General features: G+C 37.7%; 2 protein-coding genes across 2 annotated transcripts in view; one reads left to right on the top strand and one right to left on the bottom strand.

The window, feature by feature from the left end:
• The window catches only part of LOC132941811 (basic-leucine zipper transcription factor A-like), a 32,425-nt gene extending 32,105 nt beyond the window's left edge, over nucleotides 1-320 (bottom strand). The window contains exon 1 of the mRNA XM_061009992.1: nucleotides 242-320. The gene's annotated coding sequence lies outside the window, so the exon portion shown is untranslated. The remainder of the gene's footprint in view (nucleotides 1-241) is intronic.
• A 771-nt stretch (nucleotides 321-1,091) lies between these two features.
• Nucleotides 1,092-13,333, top strand: LOC132940475 (uncharacterized). The gene is made up of 4 exons (XM_061008110.1): nucleotides 1,092-1,354; nucleotides 6,781-6,854; nucleotides 8,366-9,331; nucleotides 11,752-13,333. Exons 2-4 carry the CDS (start codon nucleotides 6,810-6,812, stop codon nucleotides 12,670-12,672), a joined length of 1,932 nt encoding a protein of 643 aa, XP_060864093.1. The 5' UTR covers nucleotides 1,092-1,354; nucleotides 6,781-6,809; the 3' UTR covers nucleotides 12,673-13,333.
• The last annotated feature ends 664 nt before the right edge of the window (nucleotides 13,334-13,997 follow it).

Genomic DNA, 13,997 nt, shown 5'->3' with positions numbered 1-13,997 from the left:
AGTATCATAATTATTATTTAGATAAGAAATAGTAAAATTATTTCAAATGGTATAGGTGTAAATAGAAAACTTAATTAAATCCATAAAACCCGAAATTCAATTCTACAACCAAATAACTGTTCATATTATTATCATATAGTATTTAATATAGTCTGATATAGTATACATATACATGACTACATCTATATACTATAATATTATACGAATGCCAAATACAACTTACAAGAAACTTACAACTTACCTACTATATATTTACCTTAAAAATCAACATATTAAAAATATGTTCTCAATTTGATTATAATTATCCCTGTCTTCTGTTTTGCTGATGAGTGATCAGTGATGACTGATGAGCAATTACCAAAAAAAATATTTATATAGTATAGTAATATACATTATAATATAGGCGTATGTTAATAATTTGGATATAGTTGAACATCTATATTCGACAAGGAAATATATTTGTCCACCTGCGTTCTACATTATTATTATAATTTGCAAAAAAAATTTTGTTCGAAATTAGGTTATTTGATTTTAATGTTAAGATTTCACAACTAAAAATAAATAAAGGCTACGCGTTTACACAATTGTGTAATTAGACAGTAGGACTTTTCTCTCTTCTATATGCGTTTTGGCGCATGTTCACTACTTTCGTGGAGTGCCTATACGTTATATTATTATCTTAGAATAGCATTATCGGGCCATATCCGTACAAATAGTTTCAATGAAGCACAAAATCGTAGAGAAACAGCGGAGAAATGGATAGAGATGGAGTGAGGGGCCGATGGGAAGTGAAAGAGTGCGAGAGAGCGAGAGACGTGTAGTATAGGTACAACACGTGCAGACGGGAAGAGAGAGGGACGGTACACACACACACACACACACACACACACACGCACGCACACGCACACACACTCACACACGCAGACTAATTGCTATGCGGGCTTTGATGAAACCAGACCATCCGACTTGTTCCTGTTGAGGTCTAGGTCATGACCAAGTGGCTGGTACCTATCACGAGTGGCCGTGGAGTAGGAAGGGGACACGGAAACACGTTGTCGCCGTTTCAATATCATCATCGGACCCCTGCAAAGCTAACCACGACGAAGAGATGGATGGATCTTATTGATCCTTTCTTCTTGCCGGCCAAGAGTTCTCGATCACTAATCGTCTTGAAACCGTCGCGTCAACTGCTTGTTCGGCCTAAATCGTTAGAACTTTTTGTAGTTTCCGAAAAGTTTTTATTTTACTCTTTTTTTTTGTTAATAGTGTTACAATAGTGCTGTTGTTTTGTTTTCATAATACAACAAGTTGCTGTCGAATTACGTGTTTGTGAGACCAGTCTCCTAGTTTTGAGGTAAGATTTCTATTATTTACATGTCTTACACTATCTTATACTAGTGACAACTTGTTTTTTTAAAGCCTGGTATTAGTGGTATACACAGCGAATCTCTAAAAACATGCAATTTTAAAAATACCACGTTATGAGGAACTTGTCGGTCTATAACAGACCTCTAAGATCTATATAGGTTTTGAACCTAATAGTGATTACTGATTTATATCAAGTTTTATCAATTAGTCGTTTTTTCACCTTAACACCTATTATACATACGCACAATATCATAATAGGATCGTTTATGTGGTATCTTGGAAAATAATTAACTTTACACCATATAAGTACGTAGACTTTAAATGGTTTTATAAAAATTTATTTCGACTTACTTATCTATTAATAATTTTTGAAAACTACTACGTTAAGGCCTAAGGCTGATAGGTTTAAAAACCAGGAATAATATCAAAACTTATATTCACGCCGTTAAATTTTAGCAAATACTAGTTTTTTGTAAGTATAACCTACCTACATATTGACGAATGTTTACACAACATCTCGTGAACTACGAACAGCGGTCAGCAAAAAACAATTTTTAAAATATCTTATTTTACTTAAATATTATTAATAGTTTTGACACGACCTATTAATTTTGAATCAAACCGATCCCCGGGCAACTGACAGTATGAATGAACTCCATCTGAACGATCAAAAAAACGATTACAATAAATAAGCTGGTACCTACTTATTTTTCAGATGTTAAAACCTGTTTATGCGTGGGCAATACCAATCAATTCGTTTTTAAACGTCAGCTTAGCAGTTGTTAATTGTTATGGAATATGTTTGTATATTGTAAATTTGTATGCGTCCAATTTGATAATAGTAATTTGAGTGGAACATCAATGAACATTAAACAAGCGTTATGCCATTTCTAAAACTATAAAATATTAAAAAACAATTATTATTTATAAATTACACCTAGAACAATAATATACTGTATAAGTACTTATACTATTTTATTAATTTTAGTCTACACTTACTGCCTCTATTGATTATTTTTAAATACAAAATTTAACAAACAGTTAACACTCGAGAACAGCTAAAACGCATAATATAATTAAAGCAACGCTAAATCTTTAAATCTGTACTCAATTAATAAACTGTAAATGTTTTTCAAAACCAACATAGGTCGAATACTAAATAAAAATATTTGTAACGGTGGTTGAAATGACAACAATTTTGCATATATTTGTTTTTATTTGGACGCGATTCAAAATAATTAATTCATGTTTAGTGGTTTTTAGTGTTGTCAGTTGCAGTTAGTTGTAGATATACCTAACAAGTTTATATCCGCGGTATTATAGTTGTACAGAAAATATTAATATAGGTAGTATTATTATTATTTATCACTGAACGATTGCAGCGAATCGTCATAGTCTTGGAAACACGTATATTTCGTAATTTTCATTGATAAACGCGTGACTTGACAAATATCACAAGATCATGATCTAGGTGTATAAATTAGTATCAAACCAATAGTGCTGAACATCGATTGAAATAATACATAGGTACATTTAGTTGACTAACTTTATATACTTGTCGGAAGTCCAAGCTGCGAGATGTCCAGATTAATAGGTATATAAATACAGTGCTTACTGCTTATAATGTATTATACGATATAAAATAATATAATTACTAGATGATAATATACTTAAAGCGATTTGGAGTAGGTATGTAGAACGAATAATGGACGATGGACGCACCGACACGATTTAAAATTTAATAACTGTGTAATTTTGTGTTTATATGTTTGATATATTATACATATAGATACCATAATATAGGGAATATATTATATTATATATGTACTGCTGTTCATCGACTCGAACGGCAATAATTAAATATCGAAACTATGATAATAAGTCCAATAATTATCATAAAATATCGTTTCTGGAACCGGCCCAGAGCGTGAATAGCAATAGCAATCAACTAATTACGATGTACCTATGCGCGACTACCAAGATCTAATATAGTATAGGCACACATCTGCAATGATAATAATACAGTGCTTGGAAAGTCCCTTTAAAAAAGTAACTAGTTCATGTTCACGTCCATGTTGTTAAGGGACTAAATCGTTTCTCGTTGCTGTCTTAAAGAAAGGAACTAGTTCCTTTCCTAGTTTCTAAATAAAAAAACATTTTTAGATCCTCAGTAATTTCAAAATTGTTTTAATATAATTTCTAGTAATAAATTGTTTAATTATGTAGTTATTTTGTTTTTAAAATGTTTTATTTATTGATTTTCATACAAGTTAAGACCGATAATACCGTCAGTCGACTTGACATTTAGTAAACAGTGTAAATATTATCGTATATTGTCGTATAAAGGTTTAAATATTTATATAGTACATTATTTAGATAATACAAAAAAAAAATATTATAAAAACTTTTCCTCTAAAAATTATTTAAATTCCCTATATACTTAAGAATAAATGAACGAAAAAAGGAACGAATAAAATTGTTCATGTTCTTCTAAAAAATGAACGAAATTCCTTGACACTACAAAGGAATTATGTTTCCGTTAAGTTCCTAAAAATTGAACGAAATTATTCGAACGTGTTCCTTTGAACGCGGTCCTTCCGAACACTAATAATAATATTATATTACTCGAATAATCTATTCGTGGACCTTTTTTTTGTCGCGTTTAAAAGTGAAAATAAAACGTCCGATGTCGCAGCGGCCTCGGAACTCATAGCAGTGCGTTACAGCGATTCGTAGGGGGTCCGTGTCGCGGGATGCTGCGTGGAAGCGACGAGCGAAAATAGAAAGCTGCTAAACTCGGGAGACAATGCGCGTGTCGAACAAAAACCAATTGCAACGGCCTGATCCGCGCGGTTATGCATTACGTATGCACGGTCACGTAAATCGGCAGAGAGCATAATATATAATATATAATTATTATTTATTATACATTGTGAGTATCATTAACATGAGTAGTGAGACTCGGGACGGACGACAATGGGTTCGATGATGGTCTCGTTTCGTGTACGATTGAGCCGCAGCACCGTGCCGATATAATGCAGTGTACTTACCGATGGGAATGATCTATACGATCTTATTAAATATAATTGTAGACAAATATACCTACCGCGGACACCTGCAACGTGTGTACCGCGATCACAGTATACCGAATACCGTGGTACACCTGGGTATACCATGGTCATAGACGTTTCATAGACCACGATACCTAGGCGTGTACGAGTATATAGGATGGCAGATCAGTCGACAAACCGCGATAACCGAGTATAATATCATATTATATGCGAGAACGAATAACAATGAATGCTGCTGCGACAGCACTGTCACAGTAATGTGCAGTACAGCCAGTATGTTTGGCCGATTGGACGCCAATTCTGCAGTTGACGTCTGTATAATATTATAATGTAACATAAATCTAACGTCCACGTTGTCGGTTTGTACCTATAAACGGAATCGCACGTGGTTTAATAATATGATACATTGCAATGAGAACCGCACCGAACGATATCTGTTGGCATCGATACATCTTATAATATGTACTTCGTATTATGCATTTGGGTGAACTGCAGATTTTTCGTTTGTATACCCGTTTTGTTCTTATCATTATCGGACGCGATTTAGGTCGTATACATAATAATATTATTATAATTTTTGTTGGCTTATTATATACCTATACACGCATCATTGCGGTGTACACTTTTTCGTCACATCGCAGTACGATTTTGCTGTTAAACGGTTTTGTGTTTTTGATACACACAGTTTTTGTGGGTCAATCACGTGGAATTGGGGTAATAAATCGATCAGAAATCTGACCCAGAAAACCCCGAGGGAAGCACCTGGCACCCGGGCCGCCGAATATAATCATCTATGTAGGTATACGATATATATATACGATTTACATCCGCCAATTTTTACCATATTATTATCGTCATCATGCGCAAACCGATCGATTGGCGAATAAAAGAGAATCGGCGGTGGTACGTATATTATAATGGTTTCGTAGAAACAAAACGTGATCGCGGCTATTGAAAATCACGTTCACTGATCGACGCCGGGAGCGGGCGAGCGGGCATCGGCAGTCCGGGCTCGACTGCAGCTGCCGGCGTTTTCTCTCGGGTACTTGACCTAAACGTATAATATAATATATTACCATAAAAATGTTCGACATACATAATGCGTAGTAGCACGGTAACCTAGTCGGGAGAGACTGCTATAAGACTTTTATCCCATTTTATTTATTTATTTTATTTTATTTTTTTTAAGAAGAACACTGACCCACTCACGGGTCGCACACCGCTGTGACCATAAAACCGGATTTCGGAAGTTGAGCAGCGCATTCATTCTTAATTATTATCGAATTATGAAACACGTTATTCCTATTTAAATATATTTATAATATATATTATATATTCCCTCTCGATGATCTAAATAGTTCTCGTGATCGCAATAATAACCACGGCGGTTTGCAAAGCTCGCAGAAATCGTTCACATAGAATTCATAAGATCATACGCAGGTATCTATATAATGTACGATTGTATACCACCGCGAAGTCGACGTTTTTGAAAGGCCATCCGGCTCGGAGACGTTTGAGAAAGTTCATTTCGTATTTTTCTTTTCGATCCGTAGGCTCTATAACTTATATGGTCATTAAATAATATACCAATATTTTTCTTACTACGATGCAGTTCGTATAATATATATGATATGCGCACGCGCGCGCGTGTGTATATTTGTGTGTGAGTGTGTGTGTGTGTGTGCCGTATATCGGTGACCGGCATTGTTAACGATCACGTACTGGTAAAAACGGACGATTTACACACATATATGTCCGAGTGTGTCACTAGTGTTTCTCTCCAGGTTTCCCGGTGAACAGGATGTGCCGCCGCGGAACGCGGAGACGAGCGCGAAAACCGGAATCATCTGTCTGACGGTTTTTTTTTTTCTTACCCATCTATGTACGGAAGACGCGAACTGCAGCACTACCGCACAAAAGTAGGCAGCGACGGTCCGGGACTGGAAGGAAATCGTTATTTTATTTATTATTATTATTATTATTATTATTTTTTAAATTCAAAGCGGTCAACCGACCTGTATCTACATTGCATACGGGCACCGCCAGACTGTGGTCCATATCACACGCACGCACGTTCCGTCCATTCTGCCGCGGTGGCCTTTTCGAGAGACAATTTTTTTTTTTTTTGAATCGATTTCACATATTTTTAACTTTCCACTTCGGCCGTGTCACTGCACCCCCGTCAGACACCGCGATAATTATTATTCGTAGGCATTTTGATGGGATTATGATACGTATATACCTACTTTGATTCGCTTGTCGTTTATAATATATTTATTTGCATGTATATTATATAACATATAGTAATATTGTTATTATATCTGCCTATTTATGTTTTCAGATCATTCAATAAAACCGCACGGACGAAAAATGATCCTTAGACTGTCACTGATGTTTTGCTTTTTGGCGTACAGCGTGAGTACCCCTACACAAAAATATTACTTATATTGTATACTAAATAATTTGTTTTTTAAGTCAAACGTTTAAAAAAAACAATAATAACGATTTACCGTGATAACTGCAGCTGATGTCTGTAGGTATGGAGGTAGGTACGTCGTCGTCCAAGTGGCGACACAAAAAAATATACGCGTATCATTTACGACGCAGTCATTAATACCATTGGTCTATTTAATTGATACGGGACACGCGGTGTATAAATAATAATATATAGATACAACGTTATGGACAATTATACCGTATTACGGTCGGTATATATACGTACTCGCTCTGCGGAATATAGATCTTATATTATACTTAGATATATATTATTATATTTGCTTTGCTGTAGTGCTGTCTACTCGTTATGGTTAGGTAACCTTTGTGGTACCGTTAAGCAGCATATAATATCGCGTATCGTTTACGCGCGCAAACAACAAACGCATTTTCTCGTGCACACGTCATATTAATAATATTGTTATTATTATTAAATACATGTGTATACGGGTAAAATACATGCAAATATGATATTATTGTTCGACACTTCAAGAGCCCTCTAAAAAGACGATTTCGTTGATTTTTCGTTTGCCAGACACGGTGTGCAGAGCGTGTACTATTATATATAATAATAATAATACCTATGTACAACAATATAATATGCTGTGTGTACGCGTGGTTATGAATCCTTTACGACTTTCGCGTTTTTCGAAAGTAGATCGCCGCCATCTATATATTATATATTTTATACCGCCGCGGCTAATAAGTACCTATATGGCTATAATATACAATAACACGTATCGTGGGGAATTGGAAATTTCCTCAGTCCGTCCCGGAAACGACCCTCGAATAATGTTCCTGCAAGTACGTCCAAGTATTTATAGGTAATCATTAACTATTAACATTAGCCAGGCGCAACAAGATAGAACCGAAACTAATAGTTACACCCCAACAATATTATTTGTTCGTTGTATTTGTCAAGTATGACTAGTATATTGGCTCGAAAGCTATTTTATTAATTTATTAATTTATAATTTGAATCGATGGAACTAATTTTTAGAGATGCTTAAATATAACATGTTTTGTTAAGCATACGACATATTTGCACTGATTGTTTGATACTTTTTTAATCAATCGCTTTATAGTCCCGAAGATTTTATGTAAATCTCATCAATGCATACGCAATTCAAATATATAATATAATGCAATTTTCGAAATATAATTTTAAAACCTATGCAACATTCCATATTAAATGTATTTATCTACGCATATTGTATATAGTGTGGGCCACTATATTTTCTATTAATTTTGGTCCATGTGAAAGTGGTATCATTTTGGGATATAACAATATATTATATACTATTATATTATATAGGTACTATAATAATAAATTCCTGGAGATTTTCGAAATTGTTTTTCTTTCCTTTCATCGTTCTCACTGTTTCGTTTTTTTTTCTTTTTCTTGTTTCGCTATATTTGCGAACTGCGTACAGATGACGGAAGAAGTGGACGTCGTCGAAGCCGTTTCCGGGACATCGCAATCAATTGACGATCTGCTGCAACAGTCAGACCAACAGCAACTGCAGCTGCAGCACGGGCCACTGCAGTCGCCGGCGCAGAAGCGCGATGATGCGATGGAGGCACACAACCCCGACCAGCTGGCCATGGAGACCGGTGACGACGTGGACGATCAGGACGCGTCCGGCTCCATAGCCAAACACAACTACCTGAAACCGCAGTCGGCACCGATTCGCGGCCACCCACCACTGAATCGCGGGCCGCCACCCCCTCAGCAGCAGTCTCAACCACCACCATCTCAACAACAGTCCGGCAAGTATCACCATCACGTGGGTTACCATGGACCACCGCCGCCTCCACCATCCATACAGCAACAGCAACAGCAACAGCAACAGCAATTAGTTGCCCAACAGTCCGAGGCCATGGACAAGGTGTACTCGGCCGGTCCGGTAGGCAACGCGCTCGGCGATCCGTGGCCGAGCAGCGCGTCCGCTGACATGCCCAAGATCGTGTCATTGGACGTCAAGTGCGAGAAAAACTCCATGAAGGTGTTTCTGAGCTTCGACAAACCGTTCTACGGGATAGTGTTCAGCAAGGGCCATTACAGCAACGGCAACTGCGTACACTTGCCGGCAGGCCTAGGCCGGACGTCCGTAAACTTTGAGATTGGCGTGCACGCGTGTGGAACTTCCGGTAACACCGAGAACGGTCTATATGGGTATGGGGCCGACTCCGGATCCGGCACTTACTTCGAGAACATCGTCGTCATTCAGTACGACCCACAGGTGCAGGAGGTCTGGGATCAAGCCAGGAAGCTCCGGTGCACGTGGCACGACCAGTACGAGAAGTCCGTCACCTTCAGGCCGTTCCCGGTCGACATGCTGGACGTGGTCAGAGCTGACTTCGCCGGTGACAACGTCGGATGTTGGATGCAGATACAAGTAATTTATTATGCCATCGATAATTAATAGTATATAAGATGTCGATGCGACCATTTTAGCCGCAACAGCGGTCGTGGTTTAGTGTAATATAATATGATTGCCGCAAGTGTAATCTGCAGTGGCGACCCCGAATTGTCAAGTCTTAGTCGACGCCGAATAGTATAGTATAACGTTTGCCCCCCTCCTCCCTTGACCATCACCCACCGACGATTATTCTATCGTGACATGTAAGCAGAATATTATGTTGTTTTGTTTTAAGCTCAAGAATAAATACTGATTAATAGTCATTAGATAAATAATGTACAATTTTAGGTATGTTTAAAAAAAAATATTAAAATTTATTTTTATATTTCCTAAGATATTGTCTTATTGAGTGGTACACGATAAAAAAATCATCTGTATAATTCATGACTATTAATCGTAATTTTTGAGTATCTATAATAGACATTTTCGTACGGTTAGGTTAGATCATATGAGGATTTTGTGTTAATTGTTTGTATTAATCCGCCGTAGGTTGAAAAGTAAAACGACAAACTAGGTATAACTTTAATACTTTACAGTTAAATTATACACTTACGTACAAGCCACACGGGGTTTGCCTACCTACCTGATAATATACTGCTCTCATAATCACTAGCGAATCTTACGGACAACGCCGGTCGGGATGGCTATACATTAAAGTATAATATCATTTTCATTTAAAAAGACATTGCTTCCACAGCGTGTTACACTCAAAAGGAGTTGAACAATCACATTTTTCCCCGGGTAATTCAGCTAGTTATATTATAAAATATATGGTCATATTTAGGTCCTCGTGTATAATACCTCCACTCACTCATCCGTTTCGGCCGTGGAGAAATCGCTAAAAACAAAATGATCGCCTCTCCCTCTCCCGCGACGCCACTGCAGATATTTTATCTTGCAAATTATTTATTATAATATACGAGTTTATACATAGGCTACATACACATGTATCTGTAATAGCACCATTCCAAATGGGTTTTTTTTTTTTTTAATGTCGCCAAAACGAAATTTGTGATTATGCGTTATTATTGCTGGTTATTTTACTGTGGTGGTTCAACTCAATGAATACTAATTAATTTTGCGCACGCAAGTCGATTATACGAAAATAGTATGTAAATAATAGCAAACGGCCGGCATATGATTATTGATTAGTATAATACGACGATGTAGGTACGAATATAATTCGATCGCCGACGTGCCATTTGTGTTTAAATCGGGTGATAATTTTTATCTCCTTCACTGGATTTTCTAAAATCAAATACCCGTTTTATTATGCAAATTTTAAACGTAGGTACCTACAATCTACATATCAATTATAATATACTGCAGCGTAAATATAAATTTTCAATTTTGCGCAATATAATTATACATCGTGTAGCCAATATTATATGCCGTTTACAGTTATAATTTAACCATCGATATCGTGAGTACGTATTCGAAAATGCATGATAATAATAATATATACCACATGAGTTTCGCATTTACACCAGATACGTTATAATATATTATTATATACGGGTCGTATCTATAGGTACTACGTTTCAACCGAGATTTTGACTATCTTTTTCAATGATCTATTTTTCGTTATTAAACTATACTGTTTTACTTCGTACAACTAGCATCATAGCTGAAATGACATAGAAAACGGACGAAATAGCATCGCAGATAACGTTCAATAATAGGTCAAATTGCTGTTTTTTTAATATTTCAATTTTAAACCAACATACGGTTAGTCGGTTACAATTAATACGAGTGTAGCTGTTAAGTGTTGTTTTGAAGACGTCAAGTACAGTGTGTAAGTTGTAACATTGCAAATTAACGTTCGGAAGTTCACAAATAGTATCGTTAGCTTTACACCTATCAGAGTGGTCAGCTATTATATCAAACCGTATATTGTATGTCATATGCCTTTAGGTAATAATATTGTTAGAAATGTCTTTATAACGAAATTATAATTTTTAAGTCGGTTATGAGTGTTTTTAAATTTTAATATTGTACACACCCTCAAAACTCATTTCAAAATAAAAATACCGAAAACATTGCATCCGACAGGCAATATTGTTACCTTTTTAGTTTTAATAATACATAAATTCACTGTAATATCAAAACAAGGTTAAAAATGAAGCTAAACGCGATGTTTGTAGTTTTTTGATGTTACGTACTTATAAGACTGAGGTGACGACAAGTCCGGGCTAGACATCCATTTAAAATACTTTTTAAGTCAATCCTAGGTCAAAGCACATTCATATATTTTATCCTAAAAACACTGGACACCCAGACATTCTGGATCCATACTCTGTCCGTTATGTGAATAATAACGAGTTATTATCATTAATACATACAATGACATTCGATTCGTTTTTCTCTATTTATTTTTCTCTTTCTGTTCCAACAAGGTCGGCAAGGGACCGTGGGCTTCCGAAGTCTCTGGGCTGGTGAAGATTGGACAGACCATGACCATGGTGCTGGCCATCAAGGACGACGACTCCAAGTTCGACATGCTCGTGCGTAATTGCATGGCTCACGATGGAAAACGGGCACCCATCCAGCTGGTGGACCAGAAGGGTTGCGTGACCCGCGGCAAACTCATGTCCCGATTCACAAAGATCAAGAACTTCGGCGCAAGCGCGTCCGTGCTTTCATATGCGCACTTCCAGGCATTCAAGTTCCCGGACTCGATGGAAGTTCACTTCCAGTGTACCATACAGATATGTCGGTACCAGTGCCCGGACCAGTGTTCGGACTCCAACGCCATACTCAGCGCACAGCATGGTAACTTGCTATCTGCCCACCATCCGGCGGTGCAGGGTCCCGCTGAGTACGGTCCGCCACCCGCGCCCCTGGACGTATATGCACGCATCGGTTCGGCCCATCCCAGAGATGAGAGACGCGTCCGCCCAAGACTTCACCGTCGGTCGGCCGCCACCAGCACTACCTCCAGCACCAGCACTGCTTCATCCGATGAACAGGAAGACGTGGGCGTCAACCGTGTCATTAAGGTGGTGTCCACAGGTGACCTAACGTTCGCGCTCGATGACTCGACAAACGGCTCGGCCACCAACACCATGGTTTTCCCCACCAGGACCGTTGAACCAGGTTCGTCAATGATCTGCATGACCACGGTCGGTTTCTCCGCCACATTGGTTGTCCTGCTCGGCATCGTGCTGGTTTCATGTCTTGTGTCCGCGTACCTGTGTCTGCGCATCAGGTCCATGCCACAGCGCCGGAAAAACGCGCAGGTGGCGTGCACCAATCCCAAACTTCAACCGCAGACGGCGCACAAGTCGGCTGTTATGCATCAGGCATATACGTCGTGATCGTCGACGACGTTTCCGGCTTACTCCCGCAGTCAAGTGGGTGGCCGGCGGGCGAAAATCGAATCGCAAATAAAAAAACCAAAATCACAAAAAAAAGCCACGACCGTCGCACAAACGAAACGCCATAATTATAATTATATAGGTAATACTTAGTAGACGTAGATATATAGTAAGCCAAAGCTACCCCCAAATAACATTAGGTAGGTATATATAAACTTTTTTTGTCGGACAAAACGGACGGTAACAACTTGTTAATAACGGTTAAACATCCCCCAGAAAAAACATCTTTCGTGAACCGCTCCGCGCCTCAATCCCTTCATCGTTTTATGACGATCGTCGTCTCTCGTTTCGATTTTTCCTGCTTCCTGTCTGACGCTATTCATCGGCGTTATTGTGGTCGTATCACATCGTAGGATTTAATATACTTACCGTAATATCGTATAATATAATATATAATAATCGGTAGGTACCTACGCGCATTAGTTTTTTTTTCGTTATCCTTTCCATTCCATTCTTCGTCCAATATCGTAATTCACACCCGGGGGAACGTATCGACTTACGAGTCACCACGTCATGTCGTCGTTCGTTTTCGCTGTCTCGTTCCATCATCATAGTACTATTACGACTTATCATTCACGCTGACCCGTCGACGCTATAACACTATACCTACGTTATAATATCATACAGTATTCAGTAATTCGAGAGCGTCGTAGTCACACGCAGAAAAATAAAACACCGACCTCAAAAAATATCCATCCCGTTCGCACGCTTTTTTTTCTAGGATGTCCCGCGTGAATCGATGAAAGTAAGCCAAAAAACCGTCATTGTCAGGATCCAATGAGAGGTATTATTTTTTGGATTTGAAACGTTATAGGTACTTGATTACCTATAAGTTTCATCCGATTCCGACTGTTTAGATGATTTTTTTATTTGTTTAACCCCCTCCCCCCATACACCTTTATCACTATACAACAACCGCAAATTTATAATGACGTATAGGTATATAATTGGTATACCCACCGCCCGCAAAATCTTATATTATTTTTTATTACTATATTAATTTTATAGGTTTATAAGTCTGTTTCGTCTGGATATAGTCAAAACGCGCATCGCTTTAGACTAATTAAACAGTAAACACGTTCAAAATAAAATATACATACGTAGACAACCAATATAATATTATATTGTAATTTGTAAACTGTTTTTCACGCTTTTACATATATTTAAAAATATTATAGATATAGTGAGAGAGTTTGAGAGTTTGAGAGAGGAAATAATGACACTCACTATCGCGACTGGTGTCTGCGTCCTCCCCCTCCCCGCAC

This window comes from Metopolophium dirhodum, chromosome 3, assembly GCF_019925205.1.
Source record: "Metopolophium dirhodum isolate CAU chromosome 3, ASM1992520v1, whole genome shotgun sequence".
Taxonomy (NCBI): Eukaryota; Metazoa; Arthropoda; class Insecta; order Hemiptera; family Aphididae; genus Metopolophium; species Metopolophium dirhodum.
The sequence above is the reverse complement of the archived record's forward strand: the minus strand, read 5'-3'. Positions and strand labels throughout refer to the sequence as shown.

What these genes read in the sequence shown, in the direction of transcription:
- LOC132940475 (XM_061008110.1), top strand. Translation starts at nt 6,810, where the DNA reads ATGATCCTTAGACTGTCACTGATGTTTTGCTTTTTGGCGTACAGC. An exon ending in TTTGCTTTTTGGCGTACAGC is followed by an intron (nt 6,855 to 8,365) that starts GTGAGTACCCCT and finishes AACTGCGTACAG; the next exon opens with ATGACGGAAGAAGTGGACGT. An exon ending in GATGTTGGATGCAGATACAA is followed by an intron (nt 9,332 to 11,751) that starts GTAATTTATTAT and finishes TGTTCCAACAAG; the next exon opens with GTCGGCAAGGGACCGTGGGC.